General features: G+C 43.4%; 1 protein-coding gene across 2 annotated transcripts in view; it reads right to left on the reverse strand.

Annotated features, from left to right (window-relative positions):
* Dpy19l1 (dpy-19 like C-mannosyltransferase 1) overlaps nucleotides 1–18,182 on the reverse strand; it is a 95,855-nt gene that overhangs the window by 77,143 nt on the left and 530 nt on the right. For both annotated transcript variants that reach the window (XM_052754984.1, XM_052754978.1), the window contains exon 2: nucleotides 429–453. In XM_052754984.1, coding sequence (XP_052610944.1) covers nucleotides 429–453 — 25 coding nt within the window. The remainder of the gene's footprint in view (nucleotides 1–428; nucleotides 454–18,182) is intronic.

The following is an 18,182-nucleotide window of genomic DNA, read 5'->3' on the forward strand; positions in this document are numbered from 1 at the left end:
CACATTCCAATTAGATTTTTACATTAAAATGAACCATAACAATATTTTAAGTGATGTACTATAAAAATATAGATCACACTGAATGTGCCATCAGGTACCACTCAGAAACTGCCTAGTTCACCAAATTCATACAATGCTCCATTCAGAAGATTAAAAACATCAATCTAACACTCAACATGCACACAATATTAATGTTAAGCAAATTACAGTATCAAATATAGCCTCTTTAATAATGAATATTTTTATATAAAAGTTTTATTATTCTGATCCTGACTTATCAATTAAATTAATCTTTCAGAGTATTGTGGTATAAATAAGATACATTCATCCTTATGATATAGAAATTATTCTTTTAAATACATGGACTATAGCTTTGGTAAGTTATAAACATTTAAATAATACATATCATTGAAGAAAAACAATCTTACCAGTGCAACAGGGCCGCAAAGGAAGCTGAAAGAAGAAAGAAAGTTACATTACTATTTTAGCATAAACACTTTCTCCTTACAGATAAGCACTTCAAGTGAGACCCAGCACAGTCAGGGCTGGACAGCTGTGGACCCCCACAAACACTCCCAGGATAAACTTACAGTGCCTGAGCTGTGGGAAGACTCAAGCAGGCTGAGTCAGGAGAGGTTATGGAGCCTTCCAAAGAAGCACTGCAGCTAAGCATAACACCAAAGGACGTGTAGCTACAGTGTTCCTTCATTCCTTCACTCACTTAGCAGTGTGGGAGGCCCTACGATTGCCAGATACTGTCCAGGAACCAATGGATGGAAACGATTACAAAAGACCGCAGGGGAACAGGATCAGTAGGTAAGGTGCCTTAGGACAAAGAGCCATGCTGACTGGTGGGCCAGGGTTACCAGTGAAATACACAAAGTATCACAACCTTTATACTACCGTAGTGCGTTAATGTTCACAGTAAGGCCCACTCGTGTGTGTGTGTGTGTGTGTGTGTGTGTGTGTGTGTGTGTGTGTGTGTGTGTGTATGTGTAGAGGGTGTCTAACAAATAGATACTCCATTTCTTTCTACTTAAACAAGTAGAACCTTTTTGTGTTTTCAGTAACCGAGTTTTTATTTAAAAAAAAAAAAAACTAAAAAAATTCAAATAAAAAAGAAATTCAAAGAAGGTCAAGGAAAAGCAATTGCAGAGGACCCCCATTCCTTACCATGATGGTTTTGAAAGCCCTCCCCATCTGGCGGGAAGCATCCATACTGCCCACATCCAAGCTCAATCAGACACTAGGATCTTATATTAACTCCTGATGATTAAGGAATCTGCACCAGATTCCACGTTACACTGTATTTTCAGTCTTAGGGATCGGAGGGGAAACATTACAAACAAAACCGAGTCTCTCCCTGCCACTAGACTCCAGCTAAGCACCATAGGGTCTAACTCCCCTGCAGATGAGAACTTAGAACAAAGTTCCTGAAGGTACTCCAGCACTTGTTAGCCTGAGTACACAGCTGCGGCTGGAATGAGTCAGAAATTACTCTGTATAACTAAGTGTGATGGGAGGGTACGAACTAACCCAAATCCTGTCCTTGATGTAAAGAAGCTGAATTGAACCTTTTGTTAGACACACACCTATACGCAATCTTTTCTCCATTTACTCTCTGAAAATTAGACATCTCAGTGGAGGCAGCTAAGGGCCAAGCCTCAGGATTTTCTGCCACATCAGTGAGCAAGGCACCCAGGATCCTGCTGCCCTGAGCTTGCCTCAGCTTTCTGGGCCAGCCAAAGGTGTGAGAAACAAGCCACTGGACATTTTATCCTCTCGGCAACCACGTAGCTCCTGCCAAAGTGACATCTCACCTGCCCGATGCTGACTCCTCATTCCAACCACAGCTCAAGAGTCCAAGGACTGGTGGAAAGGGGTCTGGCAGCATGTGCCAGGTATGAGTTACCTCTTTTCAAGCTGTTGCTCCCAAAACATTACAGTACACTGCACTGCTCTTGGTTATACTGGTGATGGAAAGACCTAAGCGCTAAAGACATACTGAGTCACACACAGGGCATGGATAGACCAAACTGGGACTGACCTGAAAGCTTCAGCCTACTGGCTAGCTTTCACAGTGCTGGAAGGTGCTGTGCATGCTACATAATCAACAGTCTTACCCAGCTGTGAACCTGTAAGCAAGCTACAGTAATTACTGCCCTGGCAAGACATGCCACCAGTGAAAGAGTGGCACAATGTTATGGGAGTAATCAATCACTTTCTGATTGGATTTAAAGCCTGATCACAAGAAGATAACTGGGCCAAGAACCTGCGGTTAGCCAGGTAATAGGCCCTAGGGGAAAACATACTACTATTATTCTGCTAAATGAACAGAGTAATAAAATGCCTCTCAAGTTATCTTTATACTCATAGATTAGTATGTCTCCCAAACCTCATCAGGGAAGCTCCTTTTTACAGCAGATAATGATTAATGCCTGGACCCACAACTGGTCAACATGTGGAGAATAAGAGACTACGCCAGGGTCAGCTCTAAATGGGATGTCTCTACTACATCCCCTTCCCCCAAATCTCAGGGATCATTGCCAAAGAGACATGGGATAGCCAGGGACAGCAGATGTCTGCAGCCACGCTGCTGCACACAGGACTCAGAGGTAGTAACTGCATGCACAAGACAGTAACAAGATTCAGTCCGTCAAAATCCCAGCATGGCTGAGGGAGGACTTCATAAAGTCCCAACCCCTAACTGTGGAGCTACTAGCAAAGGTCACCTGCCATGGAAGACTATTTTCTTCAGGGCTATGGCCCCTGGGAAGCCGCCCATCCTCCATAGACTATCCTGCACCAATGCATACCCACACTGGCAGCACTGAATGGAGAAAGTGGGTTTTAAATAGAGCACATAAAGTTGAGAGGAAAAGCTGGATGAGGGGAGGAGCAGAGAAGAATGGAAAGGGGGACTGGAAGGTGAATTTGATCAAAACATTATACCACTATACACGGCTATGAAATTCTCAAGCAATAAAAAGTCAAAAAATTATCTGTGTATCATCAATAGTGAATTACCTAAATCAAAAATATGTAAGAAATAAAGGGCATGTATAATTAAAAAAGGAGTTCAGGGAGGGCTAATTCTTTAGGTCCTAATGGTCTCCCAGAGACAAGGTAGGTGTCCAGGCAGGTAGGACCAGCCATGCCCCAGGTCAGGTCCACAGTGGTCAGTAGCAGAAAGAAGCAGCCAAGTCTTCCTTCTTGAATGCTCAGCCCCACTGGGGAGTTCATATACTCCAGGCTAACAAAGACGGCCCGTCTCAAAAGCCAAAAGCAAAATTTACCAATCTCCTCTACATACTTTTGATCTCCACAACAACCCTGTATTTATCTTCACTCTACAGATTAAAAGCTGGGCCCTAAAGGTCTTCCCCCAGAGGCACCTAGATCTCCTTCCACACAGCAGAGCTAGCTCCCTCCTTCCCATTTGTGAGCATTTGATGAACATATCTTGTAACAATGTACACATGAAGAAATGTATACTAATTCTACTTCAACACAGCCTATTCCTGAAGTTAATTTTCATGAAAGCATGCTGGTCTCATTACTCCTCAAATGACAAACTGGCATTACAAGGTTAAAGGCATTCCTACAACCATCTAGACAAGGTTTCTGAACGAACCTTGACAAGTTATTTACCACCATTTCTAATACCAGCCGCTCCTTACAGTTCAAGGCCCACTCTCGAGCCTTCACTTCTCTGTAGAGGTGGAAATCTTCTGTAAATGGCCTCCCTATTCTACACCAACAAGCATCCTGGAACATGAAGCCAGGCTCTGAATGTACAGATCTAAGCACTTCACCCACTCCTTGAAAACCCATGACTTCCACACATGGCTCCCATGACGAGGCCCATACTTGTAGCAGGCTTTCTTTTCTTTCTTTCTTTCTTTCTTTCTTTTTTTTTGTATTTTTTTTATTAAGAAAACTTTTTCATTCACTTTACACACCAATCAAAGATTCCCCCACTTCCCTCTTCCCGTCCCCTAGCCTCCCCCACAAGATGGCAAGGCCTAGACCCCCCCCAAAAAAAAGTCCCCTTGCCACATAATAATTAAACCACTAAACATACAGAATAGAGGTAGCAGGCTTCCTTTTGGACCACCAACCACTCTCAAATCATGACATGGAGACTTGATATTGGTTACAAACACTCAGCCTTAGCTTATGCTTGTTTCTGGCTAGCTCTTGTAACTTATATTAACCTGTTTCTCTTCATCTATGTTTGCATCGGACCTTTTTTACCTTTCTTTTATTCTCTATGTCCTACTCCTTATATGACTGGCTGGTGGCCGCCTGGCTGGCCCCAAGCATCTATTTCCCTCTTACTTTTCCTCATTCTCTCCTCTTCTCTCCTGTCCCCTCTCCATCGCTTCTTCTCCTACTTATTCTCTCTGCCTGTCAGCCCCACCTATCCCTTTCCTGCCTAGCTATTGGCTATTCAGCTTTTTATTAAACCAATTAGGTGTCTTAATCTTTATATAATTAAACAAATGAGGCATAAACAAATGCAACACATCTTTACATTGATAAACAAATACAGCATAAATAAATTAACACATCTTGGCCTAGTTAAAGTAATATTCCACAACATAAACAAATATAACATATCTTTACATAGTCAAAGTAATATTCCATAATACATATTCCTGACTATTCCCAGTCAATCCCCACCACACACCCTTCACTCTGATTGTACTGAGCAACCACCTCCTAAAACGCTAGGAGCTTAAATGACTGGGCTTTTGAATTGATCCTTCAAAGTCAAACCACTCCCTCTGCCTGTGAGTGTACATGTACATACGTGTGTGTGTGTGTGTGTGTGTGTGTGTGTGTGTGTGTTCCCACTACTGTAGCTATAGTACTTAGAAAACAAAACCCAGTTTCTGGGTCCTAAGCTGATAAAAACATACTCCTTAGGACCCAAATTTAGGGAAAGCAGATCTTTTAGGCTATGAATGCTTCAGAGACAACAAATGTCTAAAAGCCTTGTAGATGTGCAAAACACATCCAAGAAACCAAGAACACCACTCGAGAAATAATCAGCAAGTACCTGGTCCTCAGGGATAAAATTTTCAAGGGATAAGATTTAGGTTCCCAGAAGAAGTAAACACATTAAACACTCAAGCAGACCTACTAATGAAAACTAAGAATGATAGAAATCTAAGAAGGTGCATCAGTTACTTCTTAAAACAGCTTATTAAAGGAGGACCCTGAAAAGAAGGTCAAGACATGCATACTGCTTGGTGTGTGAATGAAAAATGAGGACATGAGTCTCCTAGGTATGATTGAGGAGAAGGTTTTATTGTAGATATGAGAGAGAAAATAGCCAGAGGCATCTGGAAGAGTCTACACTGAACCAGACCAGGAGAAAAGACTGGGCAGTGGGATGGGGGTAGGACAAGAGAGTGTATGGGAACCAAGAGACCAAATGAGGAACCAGGAGCCAAGAGGACAGGTAGCCAAAACATCTAGGTTATACAGGAAACAAAGAAACTGTGTGAAGCTCAAAGGCTGGAGAGGTTTGGGGTAGGGGCCAGGGTATGGCTGCCAGGGTGACTCTGTAACAGGTACCTGTGATGCTGCAGCCTGAGGACCAGCATCACCTGGATGTGTTAACAGGCACCTCAGTTAGCCATTTGTCCTGGATTTGAGACCTAACAGTGTGGTCTTACAGTAGACAGCCAAAAGACAAATACAATCAAGCTAGATGTGGACTTGGATCCAACATGACAAAAGAATCCTCATCACCAGTGCCAACGGCATGGGAATAAATAATGGCAATGCACTAACATCTACTGAGGTCTCGCTTGTTACATGTGCAGTGGGTCACTCTCCCTGTACCCCAAGAACATCAGGAGTGTAGAACAACCAGAGCTTCCACACCGGTGGGCCAAAAGGAAAGGAGCTGGAATCCCTTAGAACAATCACCCCCTGATGAACTACCGGGGCTTTGAAGAGAATGTACATTCAGTTCACTGTACAGTATGATGCTCTCACCCTCTGTGTGCATCATGATGTAAGAAGGACTGAGATAGCTAACACAGAAAACAAACAAGTGTTTGAGAAAGGAGAACACAGCAGCATAGACTCACAGTGCTCCTAACCCTGGTATTGCATTCGAATCCCCAATAGAACTAAATAAAACTAGACATCTTTATTAAAATAAAATAGCTACATTAACTAAATAATATAAATAAATAAAACAGCTAAATAACTAAATAAAACTAGTTAGTTTTATTAACTAGCCCTGTTTACATTACTAGCCCAAGAGTCATCCGTCTGAATTTCTAGGAATTTCTACTGTACACGTTTAGTTCCTTTCTCACCACTGTGATTAAATGTATGGAGGAACAAGCTGAGGAAGGAAGCATTTATGTTGGTTTATGGTCTGAGGTGATGCTCTTCACAGTGGGAAGCTGGGACAGTGACAGCTAATTACATGACCCATCTAGAGATAGAGAGAGCCCACTGGAACCTGGCTGTTGCGGGAGCTATGAATGTCAAGGCCCATCCCACAACAACCCATTTTCCTCTGGCTAGACCCACCTCCTGAGGAAAATGCAATCTCCCACAGCCGCCAATAGGGGAAGAAGTGTTCCAACAATAAGCTTGTGGGAGACACTCCCCATTCAAACAAGCGACTGTGACAGTCTGATCAAGGCTGATTGTCACAGAAAGCCTGGGGCAAAAGCTAGGTGCTCTTTATAAGGTTTACTGTGAGTACTTGGGTCCCTTAGTACTCCACATGTCCTGGAGGCCAGCACTGATTTATTATTACCTGGCAGCTAGGTGGATATGCTCAATCTCAGGCCATAACCATGCCTCCCAGCCAACGATCAACATTTAAGAAGCCAGAGGTAGACACAAACAGCTCACTATCATTCCCTGGCAGCCTTCCCCATTACTAGGTGGCCTTGGAGCACAGTCACAGGAAAAGCACATCACCACATTGCAGCGTTCTTAGGCCTAGCTCTGCAAAGATCTTCATTCAACAGGTACAGGGACTCCAAGGCACACATTATTAACAAACCCTCAAGTGATTCATATAGTCCACACTTTGAGAAGTGGTAGTTATGATAGCAAATCCAGGGACAAGACCAGGGTGACAATGCATTCATGTAAGATTCGGAGGCCTGGAGAGTGTGACAAAGAGGAATTGGGAACATGAAAATACAAATTCAAAAGGTAACTCTAAGTGAGAAACGGTTAAAACTTGGTGGCCACAAATAAGAAATAAGAAAGGAAAAGAGTTAAAATTCAAACTCCCTTCTTCTAAGAAAGCCCTTGCTAAGAAGAAACATTGATGTTTTCCAAAGACATCACTGATTTAGCCGCTGAGTCCCATTTGCAGAGAGTATAGAATAGGGTGGGGAGGTGTCTGGTTATCTCAACTCGCAGCGCTTAATGTATGACCCACAGCTGTTCCCACTAGCACGGGACTTCATACTCTCTGAAATGAAATGCAACAGTGATTTTCTGCCTATTTTCTATTTTCATTTTTATCTTCCTGTTCCACAACTTCAAAGCCTTCATAGGTTTGATCCATTTCATTTGTTCCCTCTTTGGGGCTAGGGGGAATGTTCTATTCTGAAATAGGAAAAGAAGGCATAAGCTCAATTTACTAATAAAGACATTAAGTCTCAAAATGAGAAGCAAAACTGCTTTTAAAATTCACAGTCTAATTTAAAAAAACCACTTCTAGGAAGATGTAGAAGTCACAGTGGTGCAGGCTGAGGAGTGACTTTGGATAATTCTAGTCTTCTAATCCATTTAGCATTGAGGGAAAATTGACAAAAGCTGAGAAAAAACTTAGACACTCTTAATTATAATGATAGTATCTAATGTCTGCTCATCAGTATTAAGCAAAAGTGATCCAGGAGTCCATCTAAAGAACTTGTGGCTTTTATTTCCCCCAAAGACCCAAGGTCTCATGTAGCAAGGATCCAGCAAACCCTTCAAGAGAGTTCAGGTTTCCCTGACTCCAGGTTCAGACATGAAAATACTGAACACATCGGCCACAAGAGTGAAGTGACATACAGAGAAATGTCTTAGAAATCTCAACAGTGTCAAAGACAAAATGTGTTCAAAAGTGAATATATGAAACAACAGAGCACAGAAGGTATACGCCACCACCCCAGACAGCATGACCGGGATTCTAAACAGAAAAGCGTACAAAGTCAGCTTGCATATACTTCAAATATGAATTTATGTACAAATACTAGAGTAGGCAATTCATGATTACACAAGACATGTTTATAGGTAGTGAATTCCATCTTCCTTTAAAAATCTTAGCCTTACGTGAACACAAATATTTCCAAATCAAACAGGACCGGCATTGATAATTTCCATAAAGTTACTTCCTTCTCATTGGCAAAACATAACACATTTTACTGTTTTAAGAATAAATAAATAAAGTATATAACCAAATAATGTGCTTCTGAGCACACAGAGGGAAATCGTAAAATCTGGTAAATCAGTAGGGGAAGTGTGGAACCCAGGTCTCTTCAATACAGGAACAGACACAAAGACAAGCACTGGTGTGAGGACATGCATACACACACACACACACACACACACACACACACACACACACATACACACCCCCCTAAATATATAAATACAACCTTCTAGGTCCACATAAAGTTACTTGTATGATATGATGTTAAGGACTGATACAAGACCTGGAGGATCCAAGATGCTTCTGAGCTGAAAGCTTCCTCCCTCAGGACTAGCTTTCATGGTATCAAAGGCACCATGCAAGCTTCCAAGAGAGGAAAGCAACCAATAGTCCTATTCAGCTAAGATGCCTCTAAATGAAAACGATGACCAGCGTGGCACAATAGCATACCTAAAGTGCTATAGTGGCACAGATATCTCGGTGGTAAACAACAGCTAACTGGACTTAAGCCCCACTCAACAAGAGGAAGTCATCTGGTACTAGAAACCCAGCCAACTTCCCAAGGCTAGCAAAGTCATGGATCTTGAAGGAGACCCTACAACCATCGTTTACTATATCGGCATAATCCCTAACTACATTCTAACTAGTTATTCTTATACCCAGAGGTAAAAGTAGTCCTCACCCCTCATCAAAGAAATGTTTCCTTGCAACAGATGGAAACGATTACAGAAAATCACAACTAATCAAATGCAGATTATCAAGTGACCATGTGGCTGGTGCCCAGAGCCAAGTGAAACATACATCTATAACACAAGTCCTTCACCTAAGGCTCACGGATCATAGGGGAGGAGGAAGCAGAAAGACTGTGAGTCTTTAGCAATTTTTAACAAGCTTATTTCCTGATAAGCCACTCTAATGTTACGATAATGAAACCCCTTCCAATTGCAAACTGCCCCTGGGTATCACAAGATCTAGCTTATCTTTTAACTTAAATGATTCAGAAATCATGACACTTATTAACTATCTTACTTAATAGCACTGCCAAACAACCAACTATGATTTTTTAAATTCAGAATTTATTCATTTTTAAAAAAATAATTATGAAGTCAAAATGAAAATGGGGGCACATGAAGAGACCTGAGGGTACAGAACCAGAATGATTCTCAGAATGAGCGGAAACAGAAACTTCTGTTCTCTCTAAAGAATTAACAGGACTCAGGACATGTGAGGTCCTCTTCCCACTGATGTGCATTGGACTGTTGTGTAAGCCTTCAGATCTGAACCCTTACAATTTGATCAACATGACTAACAAATAATTAGCTTCAAGCCCAAAGCACATGCAGGGAACTCAAGAATGATGTCCCCATAGGTAAAATCCTCAACGATAACATTTAAGTTATACATACTTAGGACATTTCTGTAGCCATCAAAGACGGGTGAGGAATGGAAAAACAAGGTCTTCCAAAAACAGCGTTTAACTAGTAAAACAACAGAGCACAACGAGGCTTGTGTAAGCACGTTAGCAAAGCCAGAGCCAGGATTACTATGAAGAGTGAGAATGAGAGCGGGGCAGTCACATAATTGGGCAGATTTGAATTATGATAAAATCCTGGCTGGTATATCCCACCTCCTACCATGAACTCTCCAGCCCAGGGGCTGGGCTACACTTCCCCAGCTGCTCTCCTTATATAACTCAGCCATTTTTGTTATGAGCCCCTATTTTATTTACCTTTTGGCCTCTTGCCCTCTTGGTCACTGCTCCTGGTCCCCTTCTCTCTCTCTCTCTCTCTCTCTCTCTCTCTCTCTCTCTCTCTCTCTCTCTCTCTCTCTCTCTCTCTCTCTTTCCTCCCTCTTCTCAAATAGCCAGGTCTAGTCTGTTGGTCATGTCCACTGTGGACTCTCCCAGACGCCTCTGCCTCTGCCTGTATTCTCCCTTACAACTATAATAAAAAACCTCAACCCCTTAGGAGCAGCCACATCCTCCTTCTATTTCTTTTTTCATTCAATCATGATAATGCTGAGAAAATAAAAAGTATTTTTAAAGCACGTTCCACAACTGTTGTATACTGATGTAGTCTCAAAATTAATTCTACTTTAAAAATATACTCTTACTAAATGACTCTTGATTGCATTATAAAAGATCACCCACAGAGGAGTGATTTCTTCATGGGATTAAAGGTGGGGATCTTGAAATGGATGTAATTGTTACTAGTTTTGATTACTAGTAAGGGATGGAATGAAGGACTAAAGAAAACTAAAGAAAAATTCTTTCTTAGAAATGTCCTAATGGTAAATTATAGCTAGTGGCAAAAGATGAGCCCCCAACATAGATTTATAACCAAATATGTAAATAGTAAGCTTTGTAGTCTATGAAATGCAAATGTCATTAATTAAACCTACAAGAGACATTAATACACCTTTACAATCATTAAGGATTATTAATACAATCTAGCAGGATAAGGCTTTAGATGACTAGACTTTAGCAAGAGCTGAGTGTGTGTGTGTGTGTGTGCGCGTGCACGTGTGTGCGTGTGTGTGTGTGTGTGTGTGTGTGTGTGTATGTGTGTGTGTGTGTAATTAAAATTCCATCTACTTTCAGTATTGATGTCCTACTATCAGCAAAAACATAAATCACAAGTAAATAACAGCCTTATACTGACAAGAACTGGAATAAGCTGACTGTATGCAGTTTCTGTGCTCACGAGCGCTTTATTCCCGGAGACTTTCCTATTTAGAGCACCTTTTTTAATAATAACGCATATTTAGGTGATTACAAATATTCTTAAGAATTAACCAGAAGCCTAGTTTAGAAAGGAGGAAAACGGTTTCAAAACCCCAATTTCCGACTTTTTCTCTGGCTTTGATGGGATTCCAGTAATTAACACAGCTCACGTTCACAGCTGCTTGCTTGGCTGGGTCCAAGTTCTTGCCTGAGATCAGCACAGGAGACAAGGCTCCCTGGACTTGGCCCTTCAGCTTCTCTACAGTCACAGACCACCCACTACCCTGCCTACTTTCTAGTCTTCATCTGTCAATCAGATCCCTTTTCCTTCCTTCTGAAGAAAGAAACAAGGGAGAATGTGGTAATGCATTGTGTACCCTAATAAACTTGCCTGAGGATCAGCAGCCAGCCAGCCAGCCACTAGATTAGACATAGAGGTCTTTAACCCCAGCACTTGAGATCTCATGCCTTTGCTTGGGAAGCACATGCCTTTAATCCCAGGAGGTAATATGGCAGGACAGAGAAAGGTATATAAGGCATGAGGAAACAGGAACTCACTCTCTTTAGGCTGAGGATTTTGTAGAGGTAAGAACTAGTGGCTGGCTGTTCTGCTTCTCTGATCTTTCAGCTTTCACCCTGATATCTGGCTCTGGGTTTTTTATCAAAAGACCATCTAAGATTCGAACAACAGGAGAAACACACGTTACTTGAAAACTGCTGCAATTTCTTAGAACTGGCTACTGCGAGACTCCATTTGTCCTCTTGCTACAGGCTCACTAGATGAAGCAACTAAGAACATGAACTCAGAAGACATGGGACTTGGGTTCAAATCTTGACCTTAAAAATTCCAGGGGTGACCTTGCATAAGTTAAGTTACTAAGCTCCGATGTACCTCAGATCCCCCTTCTAGTAAATACAATAGTTACGATGCCATGGTCAGACCCATGTCTACTGTTAAATGAATTCATCTGCAGCATTGGGTACAAAACAGGGCAGGGCAAGAGACCTCTCCCCCAGCATAAGATGCTATTTGTGGAATAGGAAGTCACTTACCCTGATGCCGAAAACCACCTGTTTGCTGAAAAATTACTATTTTCTATTCCACTCACAACTGTTCTTTTGTCCTACCATCAACATGACATTTCAAACTGGGTACCCCATAAATACCTCACAAGTCGTGTGTTCAGATACAATCCTTGCCCTTCTCCATCAAACCTGCCCTGGTCCTCATCTGTACAGTCTTCTTGTCTCCTCCAGGAAGACCTCCCCGCTTCCCCTCACACCAAGGCCAATTCACCCCAAGGTCCACCAGTTTTTAACCACAAAAATCCATCTGAAGTCTACTCCCTCCTGCCATTTCCACAGCCACGCCCTCTGTTCATGCCAATGACCCTTGTGGGCCCTGGACAAGACCCACCTTGGGGGTAGGGCCTGCTTTATTTTCCAAGCATAGATTTCTCAGAATTAAAATGTAAGCATGCCCCTGTCTTGTTCAATACTCCTCAGGGGTTCCCACTGCAACAGAAATAAACTCACTCCTATTTCCCATCTGGTCCACAGGCCACCGTTCCTCCCTCATAGGGTGAGACCTGCTCCTTCCTCCCTCGTGCCCTTGGCCGCATCAAGAACCCATCCTCTCATGCTCCACACAACTCTCACAGGCTCAGCTCTGAGACAGAGGCCACGGCTTCTCCACCCTCTGGCAAAGGTTAACTACAAGGCCCCTTCCCCAAGCCTTTCTTGGCTTTACTAAAGTGGATATTCCCCGGCTTTGGGATCTCCTTTGTTCATTTTGCTTCATGTTCCCCAACACAGAAGCCCTTCCATTTCCTCCAATGCACTTACTACAAGGTGTAACTAACTAGTCACTTATCCTTACTTCCAGAATGCAAACTCCACAGCGGTAGGCAGTACAGGTTTCTTGTCCGTCTTCTTCCCAGGATGCACCTGGGAAGCCTGGCACAGCAGGCATTCAAACCGGTGAATACAAAGAATCCAGACATACTATTTTACATGTATTATCTCACTTACTCTTATAGTCTAACCAAAGCATCTACCATCCCCATCTTAAAGATAAGGAAATAATGGGAGGCGTTGGAGGAGAGTAGCAACAGGCTTCCAATGCAGGTCAGCTTCCACCACCTCACCCCCTGCTGGCCCACCCCAGTTCCCAGTGCCCAGACTCAACTCTCTGCCTTCACGGGCTTCCTCCCTGTCCCTGGCTAGTCCCAGGCTCTCATAAGCCATGCCTTGATGATAATGGTTGATGATAAAGGTGTTTGCCTCCCCCTTACACTTGCCAGTACTTGGGAAGCATTCTGGGTGCCACCACTGGGGAAGTGCTACTAGGTTCTAGTAGGTAGAACTTGGGACTCTGTTTATCCCCCTGCAAGGCACACAACAGTCCCTCAAAACACAGGATGGTCCCACACAAAACATCATAAGGCTCAACTGCACTGCAGCTGCCACAGGAAAAGGGTCTGAAGTGTAAGAGAGTGACATGACTTCTGTCTTAGTCACTGTTCCATTGCTGTGAAGAGACACCATGACCACGGCAACTAATAAAGGAACGTATTTAATTGGGGCTGGCTTACCGTTTCAGAGGGCTAGTCCATTATCAGCATGACCAGAAGCATGCTGGCACACAGACATGGTGCTGGAGAGGGAGCTAAGAGTTCTACATCCGGATCCACAGGCAACAAGAAGAAAAAGACACTGGGCTACGCCAGAGTTTTTGAAACCTCAAAGCCCACCCCCCAGTGACACACTTCCTCCAACAAGGCCACATCTCCTAATCTCTCTCAAGTAGCACCACTCCCCAGTGACACACACATCTGTACTAAAATATATGAGCCTATGGGGGCCATCCGTATTCAAACCACCACAGTTACCTTTTTAATAATTTACAAATGACATCTTACATTACAGTCTTGCACCCCAAGCATGTTTGGTATGCATGTTCAATAGGAATATTTCTCACTTTCACCCCTGAACCAGAGCCCTCTCTCTCCCATGACCACAGCTTTCTTCCTTCTTTTGATAAAGGTCAGGATACAGGTGACTTTGAGGCTGTAGCTGTATCAGCCATGGCAACTGACAGCTCCAGTTCTGAAGACACTATAGAGATTAAGAGAAACTGTAGCATTTGGATAGTTCATGTGACCATTTCAAGGAAGTGGGTAGAGCAGAGTAGAAGGCTGAGTGGGTAAAGGTGCCTACCACCGGGCCTGACAACCTGAGCTCTGGCCCAGGCACCCACTCAGTAGGAAATAATGATTACTGAAAGTTTTCCTCTAACATACAAACACTGTGGCACATGTACATGCACAAGCACACGCACATGCACGTGCCTACACACACACACGCACACACACACACACACACACACACACACACACACACACACAGAGTAAATAAATGAAAAAAAAATTAAATAAAAGGAGGGGTATACATTTACAGTTTCTGTAGGCTGCAGCCATGAAGGAATTCCATATCCTAGAGTTGCCAATCTGCTTCTAGAAAGCTCAGTGGTTGTACAGGCCTTACCTGGCATGTATGAAGCCCTGGAGTCAATCCCCAGCATTTAAAATCCACTTCCTCCAATGTGCTTCCCCACTGCCACATTCCCAGGCATTAAGTGGTCTAATGTGTGGTTCACGGGATGTTTCAAGTTTTTTGATACTGCCAGTGTGCAGCTCAGGTTAAGAACCTCTGTTCTAAGCTGGGTGGTAATGATGCACACCTTTAATCCCAGCACTCGGGAGGCAGAACCAGGCAGATCTCTGAGTTGGAGGCCAGCCTGGTCTACAGAGCAAGATCCAGGACAGGCTCCAAAGCTACACAGAGAGACCCTGTCTCAAAAAACAAAAACAAAAAACAAACAAAACAAAAAAGAATCGCTGTTCTAATCCAGCTCTCTCATCTTACACATGCCCAAACCAATGTCAAAAAGCTAAATATGTGGCTCAGAAATCCAAGGAGTTTGAAGCAGGCGTGGAAAGAAAAGCAGGAGACAGTAAGGAAGTCCTCGTTCAGTTCTCTTGCTATCATAAAATATCCTGACAAACCGCAGCACAGGCGAGGGAGAGGTCCACGTGGCTTCAGATCCCAGGCGATAGCCCATTACTGCAGAGCAGTCAACTCAAGAACGGAAAGCGCCATGCTCATTGTCGGGAGCAGAGAGAGAACAAACACATAGATTTGTCTCCGCTCTTAGACTGCTCAGGATACCTGCCTAGGGATGGAATGGCACAGCCCACAACTGGCTGGGTCCTCTTACCTCAGTCAACAGTCAAGATAATCCTCTACTGGTCAACCAGATCTAGATAATTCCTAACACTCTCTTCCCAGGTAATTCTAAAGTAATGTCAAATTGACAGCTGAAATCAACCAGCACAAAGGGAAAGGAGGAGGAAAAAAAACTTACTGAAAGGTAATACTAACTGGCCTTTGCTAGTTAGTGTCCACTCTCTGCCTCTCTGCCTTGACCCCAGTCTATAGTTGCTTCAGCAGATCTGACAGCAGAAGGCACTACAAGCTGGAGTGTGGGAAGACTGTGTATCTCCTCTCGGGCGCCCTTGGCTCTCTCGGCACAGCCAAGCACACACGCCTCCGGACGAAGCCTTGGTTCTCCAAGCCTCACCTCTCCCCGATGAGTACATTCCCACTGTTCAGTGTACCTCGATGGCTTAACAGCTTTTGTAAGTTTCTCAAACCTATTCATGACTCTGAAAACAACTCAATTACTAATGCTTCCTGCCTGAACACAGAAATCTATGCAGACACATCTATGTACTAGGGTGCACTCTCCAAGGTGGGAGCACATTAGAAGCCATGTATATTATTTACTGTGGTCAGGAAGGTTTGAAAAATAGTTTCAAGGTTCTCCCTCCCCCACTGCCTCCCGTAGCTGGGAGCAACCGGATTGAAACTCCCAAAAATAAACATTTCAAGACCTCTTTGTCACCACTGAATAAGTAGTAACATCCATATATAAGAAAAGCATACATTCTTACTAAAAGGTCACCCCTGTTCAACAGAGGAGAAGGCAACCTTGCTAAGTGGTTTATCAGTGCCCAGCACACATGAAGAAAAACTAACCAGTTCTAACGTGCACCACTATCATGGAGTTTCAAGTGAAGAATATTTATTCTTAAACAGTAATAAAGCCACTTTGTCACAGCCCAATATGTAGCTGATAAAGCCGAGCAACTGCAGTTAATCCAAGCAACAAGTGATATGCAATGCCTCTCAACACGGAAGACAAAGGAGCCATCTTAAAGCTCCACACTGAAATACGAAGTTCACCCACTCTGGGAAGGTAAAGTCAGAGGAAATGAAGCAGCTTGCGAAGACACAGAAATGGCTGGAATTCCTCTGCCCGATGAGAGCCTTTCTGATGCTTTGGCAACATGGTGGGAGAAAGAAATCACTACTGCTTGAGTAGTAGTCTTGAGGGTACAGGGCCAGAACTGAACCAAACACAGCAGGTCTGATCGTTCGCCAGAACCTTCTCTCCAGGTGCTGTGTGGCCTCACGGCAGATGTTCAAGCAAGAGGACAAAGACTATGGTGTCCCTCCAAACTCCACATGCCTGGTGACCTCTGTCCAGGGAAAACCTAAGACTGTGGTTCATCATACTTCCACTTACAATGTCAAAAGAGCAAATCAAGAGAAATGCTATATTGCACAAAACTGTATTTCTGCAAGGGCACTGCTAAATCCAAATAAAAGCCATTCAATATAAGAAAACCCAAAGGAAACGCACCGTAAAATATGAAAAAAGCAGTATCACTTAAAATCTATTATTGTCTCTCCTTGAAATAAAAACAATCCATCCACTACTTCACTTCAATTGTTGTTTATCCTAGCCATTCATGAAAGCTGGAGATCTATTCTGTCATGGGATCGGAAATCAGGATTGTGCACTTGCTTTTACAATAGGAACTGATGCTGCTAAGTGATTTAGACACAAACCTGCATCACCCACCGAATTTTTAGTTTTGCTCCTCAGGACATCCCTGAGTAAGTAGGGCATGGGCTATCCACGTAACAGAGAAGGCTCTCAAAGTGAGGCATAAACCAAACTCAAGCTCTGTGCACTAGCTCTGAATGCCTTCAACCTCATCCACTGTACCACGCTGCCTCCCCAAGGTGAATTTAACCTGTACACCAGCCAGGTTCTCAAGCTAGCTACTGAAGGGAGGCATGACGAAAATAATGCATTTGCCTAATCCTGGCCCAACTATAAAAAGAGCAAATATCCTTGTAACAGTGTCAGCCTTCTTGAACTCACAAACACAGAATCATGTCTGGCTTTCAGTGCCTAAGTGGCTGCGGTAGAGGTTACCCCACAGGATGGCTGATTTTGCTGTATGGCCCATGGAACTCCAAACTCCAAGGCTCGAAGCACCCCCAAACACTTAAATGTCAACTAAGGAACAGTGAAAAGATAGTAACAAAATATCACCAGTAACTAAATAATTCAATAGGCAAAGCCTATTGTGGCAAAAATATTATAGGCTCTTAATAAGGGATTTGGAAAAAATTAGGCCTGCTAATTCAAACTTCAATAAACTTGCCCTATCGGACAAAGTCAATCAGAAAACGAACCCAGAAGGCGGTCCACACGTGAATGCTTCAACTTTATTTCTTTTAGACAGTTACAACCCATCCATTTGGTGTATGGACAGAAGGAAGAGAGATGCCAGCAGGGCATCCAAAACACAACACAACCTGGAAAGTGAACAGAACCACGAAGTGCCACCCTCAGGGTTTGTGGCCAAGAAGGAAAAAAGCATGCTAAAATTTAATTATAAGTTTGGCAACTTTCTAAGACAGGAACCTGAGTGTTTCGGGCTCCAGGAATCGCTCCCATCCCTAAACAAGCCATCCTCCGAGAGAGCGGCCACGCCAGAGGCAAAGAGTGCATGGACTGTCGCTGCAGGCTTTAGCCCGGTCTCCTCCGCGCGGACCAGCCCGCCCGCAGCCAGCCCAGCAGCTCATGATCTCCGGGCCATGTTTTTAAAAGCCCGGGAGGACAGCGGG

Source organism: Peromyscus californicus, unplaced genomic scaffold (genome assembly GCF_007827085.1).
Source record: "Peromyscus californicus insignis strain IS unplaced genomic scaffold, ASM782708v3 Scaffold_11__1_contigs__length_118956290, whole genome shotgun sequence".
Taxonomy (NCBI): domain Eukaryota; kingdom Metazoa; phylum Chordata; class Mammalia; order Rodentia; family Cricetidae; genus Peromyscus; species Peromyscus californicus.